Consider the following 14,948-nt stretch of genomic DNA (forward strand, 5'->3'; position numbering starts at 1 on the left):
AACTTGCTCATGTTTGAACTATGGTTCTCTGAATAAGTTATCTAATTTCTCTGGGCCTCAGTCTCCTCATCTGAAAAATAGAGATCAATATAGCTCTAACCTCATAGTTTGCCGTGAGAATTGAATGGGGTAACACATGTCAAATGCTTCACCCAGTGCCTGGCACATCGTACGCATTTATATAGTTACTTCTTATCCACCTTATCATTGAAATAAAAAGAGAAATTATTTGGGCACTATTTCGTGTGTATGTGCATGTCCATACCTTCGTGTGCCGTGGGTTTCCCACGTGCTCGAGTGTTTTTGTTTGCTTTGCTAGTATCCATCTTATCTGCTTGAAAATCCCACGATGTCAGGAACCTGTTTTCTGAAGAGGAGAATCAATAAATAACCAGTGAGGCAGGGCAAGCACAAACTGTTACTAAAAGACTGAGGACCACCAGGAGTCTGGGTTAACGAGTTAGCTCCCTGGGATGACCCCATGGCACCGTGTAGAACCTCAGCGATAAAGGGCGTGACTTCAGTCTCAGGAAGAAAGATATGAAGTGGCATTTGGGCACAGTTAGAGTCCCTTGTTTTCTAAACTGACTTTTTTTTTTCAGAACCGTCTACAGGCAAAGATCACGACTAATAAATATAAGGACACCGACAACCTCATGTTTACAGATATCACCATCTTGGGAATGGACAAGCAACCTGCTGACTTTACTCTCCTTATGGGCGCTTCCACCCCCATTGCAAATGTCAGCTACAACACATCAACGAAGGTGGGTGATTGTCCCGTCCCCCCATCCTGTGGGGCCCTTGCAGAAGGCCCTGGACTCAGATTCTGACAGGCAGCTCTCCCTTGCTCTGTGGAGGTCGGGCGGGCACAGAGTCGACTAGCATGCTGGGAAATCTACCGCACACAGGCAGGACGCAGAGGGAGAAACGTGTGCCTGCTGAGCAGGGCCCCTGCACTCTGTGTCAGTGGGACCCCGAAAGAAGGCAGTTCTTCTCTGGGCCAATTTAAAGCTGGGCTGCGGACCCCACCTGTCATACAGTGTGATACAGTATTCAGACTATATTAATTTTTACTTTATTTTTTATTGATTTGAGAGAGAGTAAGGAGAGAGAAAGAGACATTGGTTTGGTGTTCCACCAATTTGTTGTTCCAATTATCTCTGCATTTGTTGGTTGATTCTTGTCTGTGCCCTGACCAAGGATTGAACCCGCAACCTTGATGTATCGGGACAATGCTCTAACCTACTAAGCTACCCAGCCAAGGCTCAAACTGCATGATACAATGCATCAGCCCAGTTCTAGAGGGTATTTACCCATCTGCCCTCTCATTTCAATTAAAGGCCCTCTTTGAGACACAGCTGATAGTTTTCCTTAGTGTTTTAAGCAGTAATTGTATCATTGAAGAAAAGGGGAGTTAAATAAAACACAAGGGGTAGTCCGGTTTTGTCCCTATTGAATGATCCTCTTACATGATAATCTCGGACAAAAGATTCCCATTGTTAGCTGAGTACATCAAGTGTGGGAAATGCACCATTTCTTAGGGCAGCCCCTTCCATTTAGACAACACCTGTGGCAAAGGATAGGCGCCGGGCTTCTACAGTTAGGCTGAATGGGATTCCAATCTAAGCTCTGCCATCCTTGAGCTGTGAGATCTTGGGCAAAGCATTAACCCTCTGCAAACCTCAGCTTTCTGTTTTACAAATCAGAGAGAGCCGTATGGAGATAGCCAAATTGCAGCTAGCCAATTTGAAGTACGGGATTGCTGCAGCACTAATGGAGAGAATGCATGCGAAGTAGTCATCGCCATGTCTGGCCCATACGCATGCTCGATAAAACTTAGTTTAGCTATTGCCGTAACTGCCATCATGATAAAAAGGTGTGTGCACCACTCCTAGAAGGCCATTGCCTAACAATGATGGCCCTGCCCACAATCTGTACCCGTTAATGAAGTCGAAGGCCTTCCCATTGGCTGCTCCAGGAGGTGAGAACCATCGGAATGAGCCAATGAGCCGAGTGCCTTTCCCTGCAGCGATGTGAAAAGCCCCAGAGGAGAAACAGTAATATGCCAACTCTCCCGTGGGGAAGTAGTATTGCAGGAACAGCTAGCTCCCCCACCCCATCCTGACGTCCAGGCCATCAGGGAAGGACGTCATCCAGGTGTCTCTCCCTCTCCTCATGTGTCACCATGGCCTCCTTTCTCCCTCCACAGGTGGTGAAGATCACTGATCTCAAGGGACTGGTGCTGGGACAGGAGTTCTCCATTCAGTGGAGGCTTCCGGTCAGCGACCTGGAGAAGTTCAACTGCTACCCCGAGGAGCCCGCCGCCTCTGAGGAGAAGTGCAGCCAGCGGGGGTGCCTTTGGGAGGTAAGGGTGAGGGCAGATCACCCCAGCGGTGGGGGGGAAGTTTGTCGGAACTGCCACACGAGTAGTCGGGCAGCTAGAAAACACTTCCAAGCATTGTTGGGTAGAACGGGAGTCATCCTTCAACACTGTGCCGACGGGTGCCTTCTCGGTGAACTCTGAGCGAGAGGCAGTCAGTGTTTGCCTCAGAGAGTTGGCTCTCTCTTTCCTCCAGCTGACTTATTTTAACCCCCACTTTTATTTTTAACATAATAAGAATAAGAATAACACACCGTGCATTGAGTATTTGGAGTGATTTTTTTCCATCCATTAGAGTCCGAGCAGGAAGGTAAGGTAAGGTATGAGCCTTCCTCTCCACTTGAAAAATGGAGGGAATGAAAGCCAGAGGAAATAAATGACTTCCTCAAGGTCACGGTGGGGGCAACCATCCCACAGCAAAGCAGGGTCGCTTTGGGAGGCTGGGGGCAGAACCTGCCGTAGGACCCCAGACTCCAGGGCAGGCTTCCTGCTGACCCTTCACTGCTCATGTGTTACAGGAGGGGTGTGTGTGTGTGCACGCGTGTGTGTGTGTTAAATGGATGCATTCATTTGCTAGAGTTGCCATAACGAGGTTCCATAAACTGGGTGACTGAAAACTACAGAAATATATCACATCAGTGTGTTGAGAGCTACGAGTTCAAAGTCAGGGGGTTGGCAGGGTTGGCTGCTTTCGAGGGCTGTGAGGGACAGTCTGTTCCAGGCCTCTCTCCTAGGTTCTCAAGGTTTCCTGGCGATCTGAGGTGTTCCTTGGTTCATAAAAACTTCACCGCAATCTCTGCCTTCATCTTTACGTGGTGTCCTTTCCCCGGGTGCATGTTTGTCTCTGTGTCCGAATCTCCCTACTTAATACGGACACTAGTTATACCCGAGTAGGCCCCCCCTAGTGATCTCGTTGAACTAGGCCATCTGCAAAGACCCTGTAGACATCCGCATAAGGCACAAGGTGTCAGGACTTAACATCTTGTGGGGGGAATGCAGTTCAACCCATAACAATGGCGTGGCGGCATGGACTTAGTCTGGGCTACCTAACTTCTTCAGTAATTAGAGCCCCAGAGTGTGGTGTTCAAGGCCAACTGGGAGACCCCTCCTCTCGTTCCAGCCCACCACCGTTCCTGGCGTGCCCACCTGTTTCTATGACACTATCCCTAATTATGCTGCCAGTAACATTCAGTATTTGCCCACCGGCATCGGCATGGACCTTACGCATCTGACGGCCTCTGAGTCCCCACGAGCAGCAGCACCGCCACCATCACCACGGGGCGCGCTCCCTCTGCCCGCAGCAGCCGCGACCTCTGACCCTCTCTCTGCAAAGATCAGCTTCCTTAAGCTCAGCGTGACCTACCACACAGAAAGCATGCTGCAGTTCAAGGTAACTCCCCGTGTTGCACATTCTGGTCCTCCACAGGGTGCTCCTATGGGTGGAAGTCATTGAAACATCTTTTTGTCCAGATCCCTCATTTTAGAGATCACCGAGGCCCGGAGAGGTCAATAAAGGTCAAGAAAGGTCAAGAAAGGTCAGGATGGTAGGAGGTAGTAGGGCCAGGCTGTGTGTGGCCTTGGCGCCACTAGGGTTGTCAGTTTCCTGCAGCGATGGGTCCTCTACATCAGAAAGATCCCCCAAGAATCCCTCCTCAGCCCAGAGAAAAATGTGCCTGCTTTGTGATAAACTCATACGAGTGGCATCAACACACTTCCCACGTTACAGTTGCCTCTCCTGCAGCTGATGCTTTGGCTTAACATGCATCAGAATCACCCACAGGTCCTGTTCAAACGTGGATTGCTAGGCCTCCTGCCCAGGGTTTCCTGCCCATGAATTTGCATTTCTGACAAGTTCCCAAGTGAGGCAGATGCTGCACGCACGTTAAGGAACCACACGTGGAGAGGCACCGCTCTGCTCAAGTGGAAATTCAGTGGGAGGCACGTGTGTTTTCCAATAACCGTGTATTTAAGCACATATTTGAAAAAATTCAGGTGAAATTGATTGTAATAGCATTTGATTCAACCAATGTGCTAAAATGTTTTCATCATGGAATCCAAATGCAATTATTAAGATACTTTTGAATCTTATAAACATAGTAAGTCTTCACAATCTGGTGTGGATTTTGCATTAACAGTGAGTCTCCGTTCAGACTAGCACATTTCAAGGGCTTAAGGGCCCCACGTGGGTAGTGGATACCGCCCCGGACAGCTTGCTCTAGACGCTGCTTTTCACATTTTAACGTGGGAGGAATCACCGTAGGGATCTTGTGAAAATGGAAATTCTGACTCAGAAAGTCTGGGGGCGGGGCCCTAGTTTCTGCATTGCTAACAGGCTCCCAGATAGTGTTGCTGCTTTTGGTCTGAGAACCAGAATTTGGAGAAGCAAGGCTTCCAACAAAATGTGTCCTAGGTGTAACAGGTGGGCTAATACTGGTTTGAGAAAAAGGGTGATCGCTCATGATGGCGTGACGGTGACACTACCCGACCTTGTATAACACGTGGCCCTCTCTCACTTGGCCCGCACGGCAGTCCTGTGAGGTGGGTAGAAGTGAGTGGTAGGTACAGAGGAGCAGTCTTCAGAAGGGAAAAGCTGAGCCACATCTGGAAGCTCAACTAGTAAGAATAGCTCAGCATTTATATGACAGCTCAGTCCTCTGATTTCTGCCATACACACATGTGCTCACACACACAGTTCCATGCACATACCTGTCCACAGGTCGCACTCATAAACACACACCATCCTGTCTGTGAGATTCTGTACCCTTAAATGACAAACTCTTTAAAGGATGTGCCCCACCTGGCTCTGAACACATGCCACTGAGACATTTTTGCAGTTCAGGCTCTGCGCTGGGGACAGTGGGTGGGCAGGCCCCACGTCTGTCTGTTCGCTTTGGGGCAGTTGGGGCCTCCCGAGGGGAACTGAATTGTCTGAGCGGGCGTGAGGGCCCTTGGGGGTGAGATTCCATCAGCAAGTGTCCTCCTCTCTCCTCGTCAGATCTATGACCCCACTAATAAAAGGTACGAGGTCCCAGTGCCTCTGAACATCCCTTCCTCTCCTGTTGGCTCCCCCGAGAACCGTCTGTATGACGTCGAGATTCAAACCAATCCTTTCGGGATCCAGATTCGACGAAAAGGCTCCGGAACTGTGATGTAAGCACTGTTTATTTGGTTCTAATTCGAGTGATTCCAGATCTAATTATGGTGGTTCTAATTAATGCAAGTGAAATGTTGACCTTCGAGACTATGTGTGTGTTTGGTTTTCTACAGAGAGAATATCTATTTCCCCCTACTTTTTAAAAAAGATTTTATATACTTATTTTTAAGGAAGGGAGGGAGGGAGAGAGAGAGAGAGAGAGAGACATCAATGTGCGGTTGCTGGGGGCCATGGCCTGCAACCCAGGCATGTACCCTGACTGGGAATCGAACCTGTGACACTTTGGTTCACAGCCCGTGCTCAATCCACTGAGCTACGCCAACAGCCGGGGCTTTGTTTCCCCCTACTTTGACGGGGATTTCATTTTCTCTTAGTCCTTAATTCAACAAGAAAAATTAATCAATCATAGGTTTAAAAGTACTAAGCGATGCTTGATTTCAGAAAAAGAAAAATACACATCCTACTCATTGTTCTTGTTAAGTAGAACACAACATTTTGTTTGCCCCATAAAGAAATACTAACAGAAGAGTCAGGAGAGAAGGGCAAGGGTCAGTGAGGAGAGAGAAATGGTGTCTTATGGTCTTTGCTTCTATTGACAATGTAGACTTACAGCTTTTTCACAACATTGAGTGTGAAAGGAATTGTCACCTCTCACCCCAGTCCTGCTGCTGAATGGCATGAACCCAAGGTCTAGGTTTTGCCTGGGGCCGAAGCTCTCCACCCCAATAGAAACTGTCCCCTGTATGGGGACGTGTGGACAGCCTCCGGCTCTCTTTGACCATGTGTCTGACTTTCTGTCTGTTGATGTCTTTGGTAAGAAGCGCTTTGGCCAATCCCAAACAGCCTGTGTTTCCCACTTTTCTATTGGAACATTTGCTTGGACATTATTCACTGATTCGAGCTGCTATGCCAGGCAATGAGAACTAGAAATACAGAGCTGAGGGAGACTCTCAAGAGTCCATAAATCAGAAAACGAGTTGTCAGTCTTGCAAACCACAGAATAAAAATGCAAACACAGAACTTTGGTAGGGAGCCATGGCCATTCATAAGGCCTGGGTCCGCTCACAGTGTTTGAACCTGGGTCCAGGTGTGCAGTCATTCAGTGAGCTTCGGGATCAGCCAGACATCCCGATCGTGTTCCCCGTTGGCTCTGGCCTGTGAGCAGCTCAGCTCGAAGGTGCGCCTTTGTGTTGCAGTTGGGACTCCCAGCTCCCCGGCTTCACCTTCAACGACAAGTTCCTTTCCATTTCTACTCGCCTCCCCTCTGAGAACATCTATGGCTTTGGAGAGACTGAGCACACAGCTTTCAGAAGAAACATTAGCTGGAACACGTGGGGGATGTTCGCTCGAGACAAGCCACCAGGGGTAAGCACAGAAGAGGGAGATTATCGATCAGTTTCTCCCTGTGTACATTTATTTATTATTATTACTAATCCACACCCGAGAATATGTTTACTGATTTTAGAGAGAGGGAGGGAGAGAGAGAAACATCGATGTGAGAGAGAACATCAATCAGTTGCCTCCCGTATGCACCCCAGCTGGGGACTGAACCTATAACCTAGGCATGGACCGTGACCAGGAATTGAACCCACAACCTTTTAGTGTATGGGACAAACTGCCAACCAACTGAGCCACCTGACCAGGGCACTCTGCCAATCTATTTTACTTCATACACGGTACCCTATTCACCAACTTCAGCTTATGTCGATAACTTGTGCTGTCAAATGAAATAGGCCACATGTTATATAATGCTCTTCTGTTCATAAATGCCATTTAGTCTTTTAGAATATATATATACACATATATATGTGTGATATATACACACATGTATTTTATGTGTACTACGAATTTTACTTTATAAACTTTTAGTTACTATGCTCTATGTGCCAGGCACACACAGAATAAGACAGTCTTGTTTCATAAGTCACCGTCTTATGTCACAAAACAGTGTCTTTGTTCTCCAAGGGCTTATAGGCTCATGAGTAAGACGCAGAAGTAGCGGTGGCCATGTAGTCAGTGTGATAATAGAACTGTGTGAGAATGAACAAGGAGGGCGTGGGGGGGATGGCACTTGGCCTGTTGCTTGGGGTGGAAGGGAGGGTCAAGGAAGGCTTCATGAAGGGTCTGACATTGTTCTAAATCTTCAGTGTTGGGTAGAGGGGCTGGCTGTTTGGGTTATAAGATGGAATGAGTTTTTTTGGCTTTTCCCTTGTTGTTTCTCATCTACTTTCCCCATGATTCTCCCAGTACAAGAAGAATTCCTATGGCGTCCACCCTTACTACATGGTCCTGGAGAACAGCGGCAGTGCCCACGGAGTGCTTCTGCTCAACAGCAACGCCATGGGTAAGCCAGAGGCTCCTTCCCGTGTCCACTTCATTGGGATCTGGGATATCAATAGAAATAAGGACATCTGGGGCCAAGGAAGGAAATGGGACACATTACCTGACCTTTCATTCATTCATTCATTCATTTCTTCATGAATGAAAGAGATTTATTAAGATCTCTAGCCCCAGTATTAGAAGTAAACTTCTGACTACACAGGGTCCCTAGTTGTGTATGACCTTATTTTACTGTGACACGTTAATTCCCTTTCGTGGAGGGTTATAAAATGTTGAGACTGAGATTATATTTGGGGCACCTGAAAATCCTTCTCGGATCCCACTGCATGGGAGAAGACTTTCTAGAGGAGCTGGGCGTGAAAGGTGGAGAGTGAAAATAGCAAATATTAGGGCAGGTTTCCTGTCTGGGTCATTTATAGTTCCAACGATGCACCTCACCTGTTTTTGTTTTTTTTTTTTTTTAACAGATGTGACAGTCCAGCCCACGCCTGCCCTGACGTACCGCACCACGGGAGGGATTTTGGATTTTTATGTGGTTTTGGGGCCAACCCCTGAGCTCGTCACCCAGCAATACACGGAGGTCAGAAGTCATCCTATTCATTAACACACCATCCGATGCTTATCGGGTATTGCCACGTTCGTAGCACTGGGAAAGGCCAATTTTGGGTGTCGCTAGTACATCATTACTGTCTTTTCTGAGAGTAGGGTTTTAGTGTTAAGGGCCCATAAAAGCTCATTTATATCCTATACGTCTCTTAATTCTTTGCTACAAATCAGCAATTAGCACTGAAGTCTCAGGTTACCTAGAGCAGCAGCTCTAACATATAGGGAGGCTTCCCATCGTCCTGCTTCCCCGTGGTTGTGCCCCATTTATTTGACTTTCTTATTTTCCTTGAATGGGTCGCTTAAATCAGACAATACTCAGCAGACGTGCTCAAGTTCCTTCAAGCATAAGCCAACCATCTTTCCTTCCCTGAGAAACCTACCTAGATCCATTTTTCTTTTTTCTTCTAGTTGATTGGTCGGCCGGCAATGATTCCGTACTGGGCCTTGGGATTCCAGCTGAGTCGCTATGGATACCAGAGTGATGCTGAAATCTCCAGTTTGTATGACGCGATGGTGGAGGCCCAGATCCCCTATGTATGAAGCACCCCCCCCACCCCGCCAGCCTGTGGTTTAATTAGTTATGGGAACCTGTGGCTTACTATGGATTGAAAATATCTTCATAGAAATCCCTGATGACTACCTCAGTACAGGGGAAATGTAGCCGTGGAGCTCATCCTCTGTGGAAACATTGCTTTTTAAAGTTATTTCATGCCACCCTTTTAAACCAAGGTTTCAAAACTGAAGGGCAGGAGTCCTCCAGAAGTTAGTGGAGGATATTGTTACTTACTGCCTCTTGCCAGAAATATCCTACAGAAGCCATAGGTGGTCTTAAGCCATGACTCTGGGGACTTCTAAGTGGGAATCATGTCAAGATTATGACAATTTTAGACTATACTGTGACTATTTTTGGAGAGGATGGGTACAAAGTGACAATATGAAAGAAAGTAGTTAAAATCAAGCCTTCCCTCTGACTTAAACGCAAATACTCACGTATGTGAATCCTGTAGTGACAACCTGGCCACTAGGGAATCCCCGAGAAGTGCAGTCAGTCGCTGCCGACAAGCAGAATTGCAGAAACAGCACGTTCTTTCCTCTCTTGTAATGATCGAGTTCACACCCCACATTCTCTTTCTCTGCTCTTAACTCTCCTCCTGAGATCTGGAGGACAGTCAATGATTAGAAGATGAACATAAAGTGTTCCAGTGTTCCCATCAAGGGTAGCTGGAAACATTCACCCAAGCTTATTTTTTTTCCTTTTTATATACTACTATATAAGATACTTATTAAACATCAATTGGAAAAGATAGGCAAATTAGAAGATGAAAGAAATCCATAGGTCTCTCTCACCAAGGCAACCAATGTTAATAATATATATTGGTTCATTCTTTTCTAAGCTTTGGCTTATGCCCAAGTCTCTGTTCCCTCAGACAAGTTTCACTTAGAGTCATAAGACCATACAGATGATTATAACCTTCAGGCGAAAGAAAAGGCATATCTCTTTCTTCAACCAGTACCATATGTTGCTGTGTATAATGCATTAATGCATCCCCGTGTTTTTGTGCACATTGTACACGGGGTTATTATGCCCATGTATAATGTGCATCCTCATTTTTCCCTCAAAAATTTGGGCAAAAAGTGTGCATTATACACAGCAAAATATGGTGTTAACCACTTTAGCCATCATTTGACAATCCTGAACCGGGTACATTTCATTTGCAGAAACCTAGGTTGGTTCGTGCTGGGTTGAGAAAAGGGAAGACAAGGTTCTCCTCTCAAAGACCATGCAGACAAATGGGGATGGTAGGAAGAGTATACTATCGGTCTACTTTAGGGTGCTATAAAGTCACATAGTTCTTAAATGTGAATAAATTCAGTCAGACGCAGTGGAGGGGAAAGAGAAAACAGATATACAACCTTATCTGTATTTCAGCAGAGTCCTGCTTTCTTTGGACATTTAACTAGCATCTTTTTTTTTGGAAGGCTCACTAAGTTTGAGATTTGAAGAACGGAAAAGACAAATTGAGGGAAGGAAAGGGGAGAGAGTTCCGCTCGGGGAAGAGGGGCAGAAGGAGGAGGAGGAATGGGGACAGGCGATCTGTACGCGGGAATCAGGCAGCCATTGTAACCAGCTGAACTGAACGCCCCTCTGGTGGAGGCAGGAGATGCATTCGGGGGGCCCTGGGCTGGGGTCCACAAGCAGCAGAGCGGGAGCCTGGTGGAGCAGTTGGCTGCCCTGAGGGATACTACTGCGGGACCCCAAACACCCTGCTCGCCCCTTCCTGTAGGATGTTCAACATGCAGACATAGATTACATGGACCGGAAGCTGGACTTCACCCTCAGCAGCAGCTTTCAAAACCTTGGTCCCCTGATGGAGCGAATGAAGCAAAACGGCATGAGGTTCATCCTCATTCTGGTAGGTGCTTGCGAAGATGAGGCCTCATTTCTGCTCCTGTGTCCGTGGTTTGAAAATAGTTCCATTGGGGGAGACGAGGTGAAGAGTCTAGGACAACTTCCTGTGGATCTATAATTCTTTTCTTAAGTTTGAAAAGAGCAAATAAACAAAGGAGAAAAGAACAAAGAGGGCTTTTAAGAAAATAATACTTACAATCTTTATTTTTCGTGACTGAGTTCTCCTTACTCTTGGTAGAGCTAGAACTGTGGGCTAAAACACCAAATATAGCAAAAAAAAAAAAAAAGTCTCACTGTTTCAGGCTGTGCCTTGGAATAACTGAATCTTAGTCTCATCTTTACTGGAGGGGTTTCAAAAACCTAACTGTCATTATCACCCAGACGTGGTGAAGTGCAGGGGACTTATGTCTCCTTAATGAAACTCACAAACAACCTAGTAGAGATCCAGAAGACCAACTTAATAGTTTACATTGGAAGTCAAACACAGAAGTAGTTACCCACAAATGGTCCTCCCTTCTAGCTTCCATACATTAGAGCATTAGTTGACGACTTCTGTTCGTTCATTCATTCATTCATTCATTCATCCATTCAAGTGTTTATTAAGCACAGGGTCTTTGAAAATCATTGTTCTAAAAGGAGTATGTGTGTGTGTGTGATCTAAATGAATGAAGAAGACCATGTCCTTTTTCTTAGAGGGATTATACTTTATTGGTGGGATACAGCCAATAAATAAACATTAATGATCTAATTTTGGGTCGTGATGATTTATGGGACCATCGTGAAACAGGATACTTATAGAAAGGAACTGGGCAGGGGAGGGATGGGGTTAAAGGGGAAGATGCGCAAGTCTGATGCAGGATAGAAGAAAGAAGTTCCATTGTCGTAAGGAGCGTTGCTGTGACACTGGGACACTGTCGCAACACAGCATGTTGCCTTTCTCTGTTTGAAGATACTGTCTTCTTCACCTGGCTTATCTCTAGGACTTGTTTACGAACACTGGCATCCTTTTTCCCCTGGGAATTTTATAGCGAAACATCAATGTATTCTTTTACTTCTCAGCCACCCAGTAGACATAAAGCATATTATCCATGGGCTGAGTTGTTTGTTTGTTTGTATTGAAGTACACCATCTCTCTCTGTACTGTGAATTGTTAAAGTTTTGGAGAGCGTTTTCCTTGGAAATCCTTTCTCATGTTTTCTGTGTTTAACCCCTTTATTGCAGGACCCAGCCATTTCTGGCAACGAGACCCAGTATCTCCCATTCACCAGAGGCCAGGAAGGCAATGTGTTCATCAAGTGGCCAAACAGCAGTGACATTGTCTGGGGGAAGGTGAGGACTGGCAGGAGATGCCCATAATTAATCAGCATCACAATGTCCTAATGAAAAGATGCTCTTAATAAATCCTGGTAAAGTATATTGGGTGACTTATAAATTGAGTGAGTAGAAATCTGTCCAATGCTGATTAGCTTAATAGACATTAATAAGACCAAGGTCATAGGTCCCGTCTCTAACATATCAGTGAGTTTTATTTTGTTGCCTGGAAATATTATGGTATCCCACCTCTCACGTAGGTCAGTGGGTCATTTAACACACATAAAGGATCTCTTTGGGAGCGGTCCTGAACTCTGTGTCCCAGTCACCCGTGCACTCAAGACTTGTACTCACCTTTGACCTATGATGCTTATCAGCCTTCATATTTAAGTAAATCACTAACTCTTGTGTATTATCCTCCTTCTTTCACCTCCTTTAATTTCATTTTCAGGGCCCTGGTCCTCATCCTTATTGCCTGGTGTAGAGCAACAGGGTTTTAGGTGAACTCCCTGATTCCAGGTGATAGTGGTCCTTAGCCAAGATTCACATTCCGCTCTGTAGTGACATTGTACACTTTGTCTTGCTCTGGTGTGTGCCATGCCCGCTGTGCCTTTTTGTGTGTGGCCTTCTCCCAGCATACCCAAGTAGTACGTGCACTCAAGAGCGACTGAAACATTCCTCTTTAGGATGCATTCAGTGCCTAGTTTCCTGTTTCTCCCTTTTCTCTGTTGTTGCCCGCAGAGAGTACAGCATACAACACAGTACTTATGTTCTGTCTTTGAACTCTTAAAAAATAAGGACTGTTTCTTACTTAGATCCAAGTAGATACAGACCATAGAACAGTGCCTGGCACAGAGAAGTGCTTAATAAATGTTTCTTGAATGAATTAATTCATGTATATAGTTAATGTCCCCCTAATTACAGATGACATGGATTGATAATGTGGATTTTTGTTTTTTAAAAGATTTTATTTATTTTTAGAGAGAAGGGAAGGGAGAAAGAGAGGGAGAGAAACATCAGTGTGGGGTTGCTGCTCATGCACCCCCTACTGGGGACCTGGCCCACAACCCAAGCATGTGCCCTGACTGGGAATTGAATTGGCAACCCTTTGGTTCACAGGGTAGCACTCAGTCCACTGAGCTACACCAGCCAGGGCAATAATATGGATTTTTTTAATGCTACATATACTTGGGTTTCCCAATAAGTCATGATGCTGCTTAAAAGTATTGAGGCTTAGTTCATGGGTTGTAAATAGAAATCGATCTTGTTTCTTTAGTTACATTTGTTATTTAAAAAGGGAATTTTGTTATAGGTCCGTGATAAACTTATCAGAGAACTGAGTAATCGTTTGAAAGGTGATTTGTTCAGAGGACTTATTTAAAATGGATTTAGTCAATCATTAAGTTCAAAAGTAAAATTTTGGTAGCTTACGGAATGAGTCAAGAGACCCAGCTTATTTTCACCTAATGGAACTTTGTTCTTCCAAACCTTAGAATTCAGTTAATGGCCAAGATCCCTGGGATTTTTATGGAGATGCATGTCAGTAGAGTGTAACATGTGAAACATTTCTCTGCCTGTATGTAATGCCTTGGAAAGGTGTTAGTTTTTCCTGTTTTTCTCTAGGTTTGGCCGGATCTGCCCAATGTGCAGGTGGATACGTCCCTTGACCATGAAACGCAGGTTAAGGTATTGTTACAAACAGATTTTTTTTTGTCTCCATTGCCCTAAATATTTAAATACTCACAAGTTTTATGCTGACGTTTGGTTAAGTAGCTTTAAGGTGAGTATGTTTGTCGTCTGGTAATTTCTTGGCCGAAAAAAATATCGCCAAATGGAATACTCAACAAGCAAGTAAACTGGAAATGCATAGGAGGAAATCATAAGTGAAATACCTTCACAGGCGTGCTTTTAATGGGCTGTTTTGTTTGAATCTAATGTTGCTTGAAAAGTACTGAACCCAAGCCGAGAGTATTTTCACTGGGGAGGGCGTGCACACACTGCGGGGCAGTGAATTGTCAGCGTGGAATCCAGTCGGAAGGAGCAACGTCTCCTATCCCAGCACGGCTGTCCCTTCGGCTCGGCCATCCAGCACCCTCCCACTCCACGGCTCACTTCCCGTGGTTCCGCTGGGCAGCTGGTCTCCTTCATTTGACCCGTGAAGAAGGCAGTACTGGAATCTCTGAAGTCTCATAGTTTAGACACAGACAGTTAATTTTCCAGTTCTTACGATGAAAACGTCCATTCATAAAAGGAATCCCATGTTTAAAAAGGACTCAAGACTGTCTAACCTGGGAAAATAATTCAGCCGTCCCTGGTCTCAGTACCTGCAGTGAACTCTGTGCAGGGGAAGCTGCAGGCCTGGCTTAGGGCTCCCCCTGCTGGGGACAGCACCGTGCCTCGCACCGCACTGGCTTGGGCCCCTTCGCATCCCCGCACCCCTGTCCCTGAACAGGCTGAGACCCAGTGTGAGGGCCTGTGTTGCTCTTACAGCGGTTCCGAGCCCACGTGGCCTTTCCTGACTTCCTGCGGAACAGCACAGCCGCCTGGTGGAAGAGGGAAATAGGAGAGCTCTACACCAACCCCCGGGAGCCGACAAAGAGCTTGAAGTTCGATGGACTGTGGATCGTAAGTGCATCCTTAGTGGTTTGTCTTTGGAAACGCCAGCACTCCAAACCCGGAGAGGCAATTCCGAGACTAGCGAAGCAGGGAGCTAGGAATGAAAGAGAGGGTGCTAGCACAGAATT

General features: G+C 46.0%; 1 protein-coding gene across 2 annotated transcripts in view; it reads left to right on the forward strand.

The window, feature by feature from the left end:
• Positions 1 to 14,948, forward strand: part of MGAM2 (maltase-glucoamylase 2 (putative)) — a 64,194-nt gene that overhangs the window by 41,401 nt on the left and 7,845 nt on the right. For both annotated transcript variants that reach the window (XR_004899739.1, XM_036010974.1), the window contains exons 24-35: positions 603 to 767; positions 2,213 to 2,368; positions 3,504 to 3,773; positions 5,379 to 5,533; positions 6,734 to 6,902; positions 7,785 to 7,881; positions 8,345 to 8,457; positions 8,892 to 9,017; positions 10,769 to 10,897; positions 12,115 to 12,222; positions 13,828 to 13,890; positions 14,695 to 14,829. Coding sequence is in view for 1 of the 2 variants with exons in the window: in XM_036010974.1 (XP_035866867.1) it covers positions 603 to 767; positions 2,213 to 2,368; positions 3,504 to 3,773; positions 5,379 to 5,533; positions 6,734 to 6,902; positions 7,785 to 7,881; positions 8,345 to 8,457; positions 8,892 to 9,017; positions 10,769 to 10,897; positions 12,115 to 12,222; positions 13,828 to 13,890; positions 14,695 to 14,829 (1,686 nt within the window). In the remaining variant the exon portion in view is untranslated. The remainder of the gene's footprint in view (positions 1 to 602; positions 768 to 2,212; positions 2,369 to 3,503; positions 3,774 to 5,378; positions 5,534 to 6,733; positions 6,903 to 7,784; positions 7,882 to 8,344; positions 8,458 to 8,891; positions 9,018 to 10,768; positions 10,898 to 12,114; positions 12,223 to 13,827; positions 13,891 to 14,694; positions 14,830 to 14,948) is intronic.

The sequence above is a fragment of the Phyllostomus discolor genome, chromosome 10 (assembly GCF_004126475.2).
Source record: "Phyllostomus discolor isolate MPI-MPIP mPhyDis1 chromosome 10, mPhyDis1.pri.v3, whole genome shotgun sequence".
NCBI lineage: Eukaryota > Metazoa > Chordata > Mammalia > Chiroptera > Phyllostomidae > Phyllostomus > Phyllostomus discolor.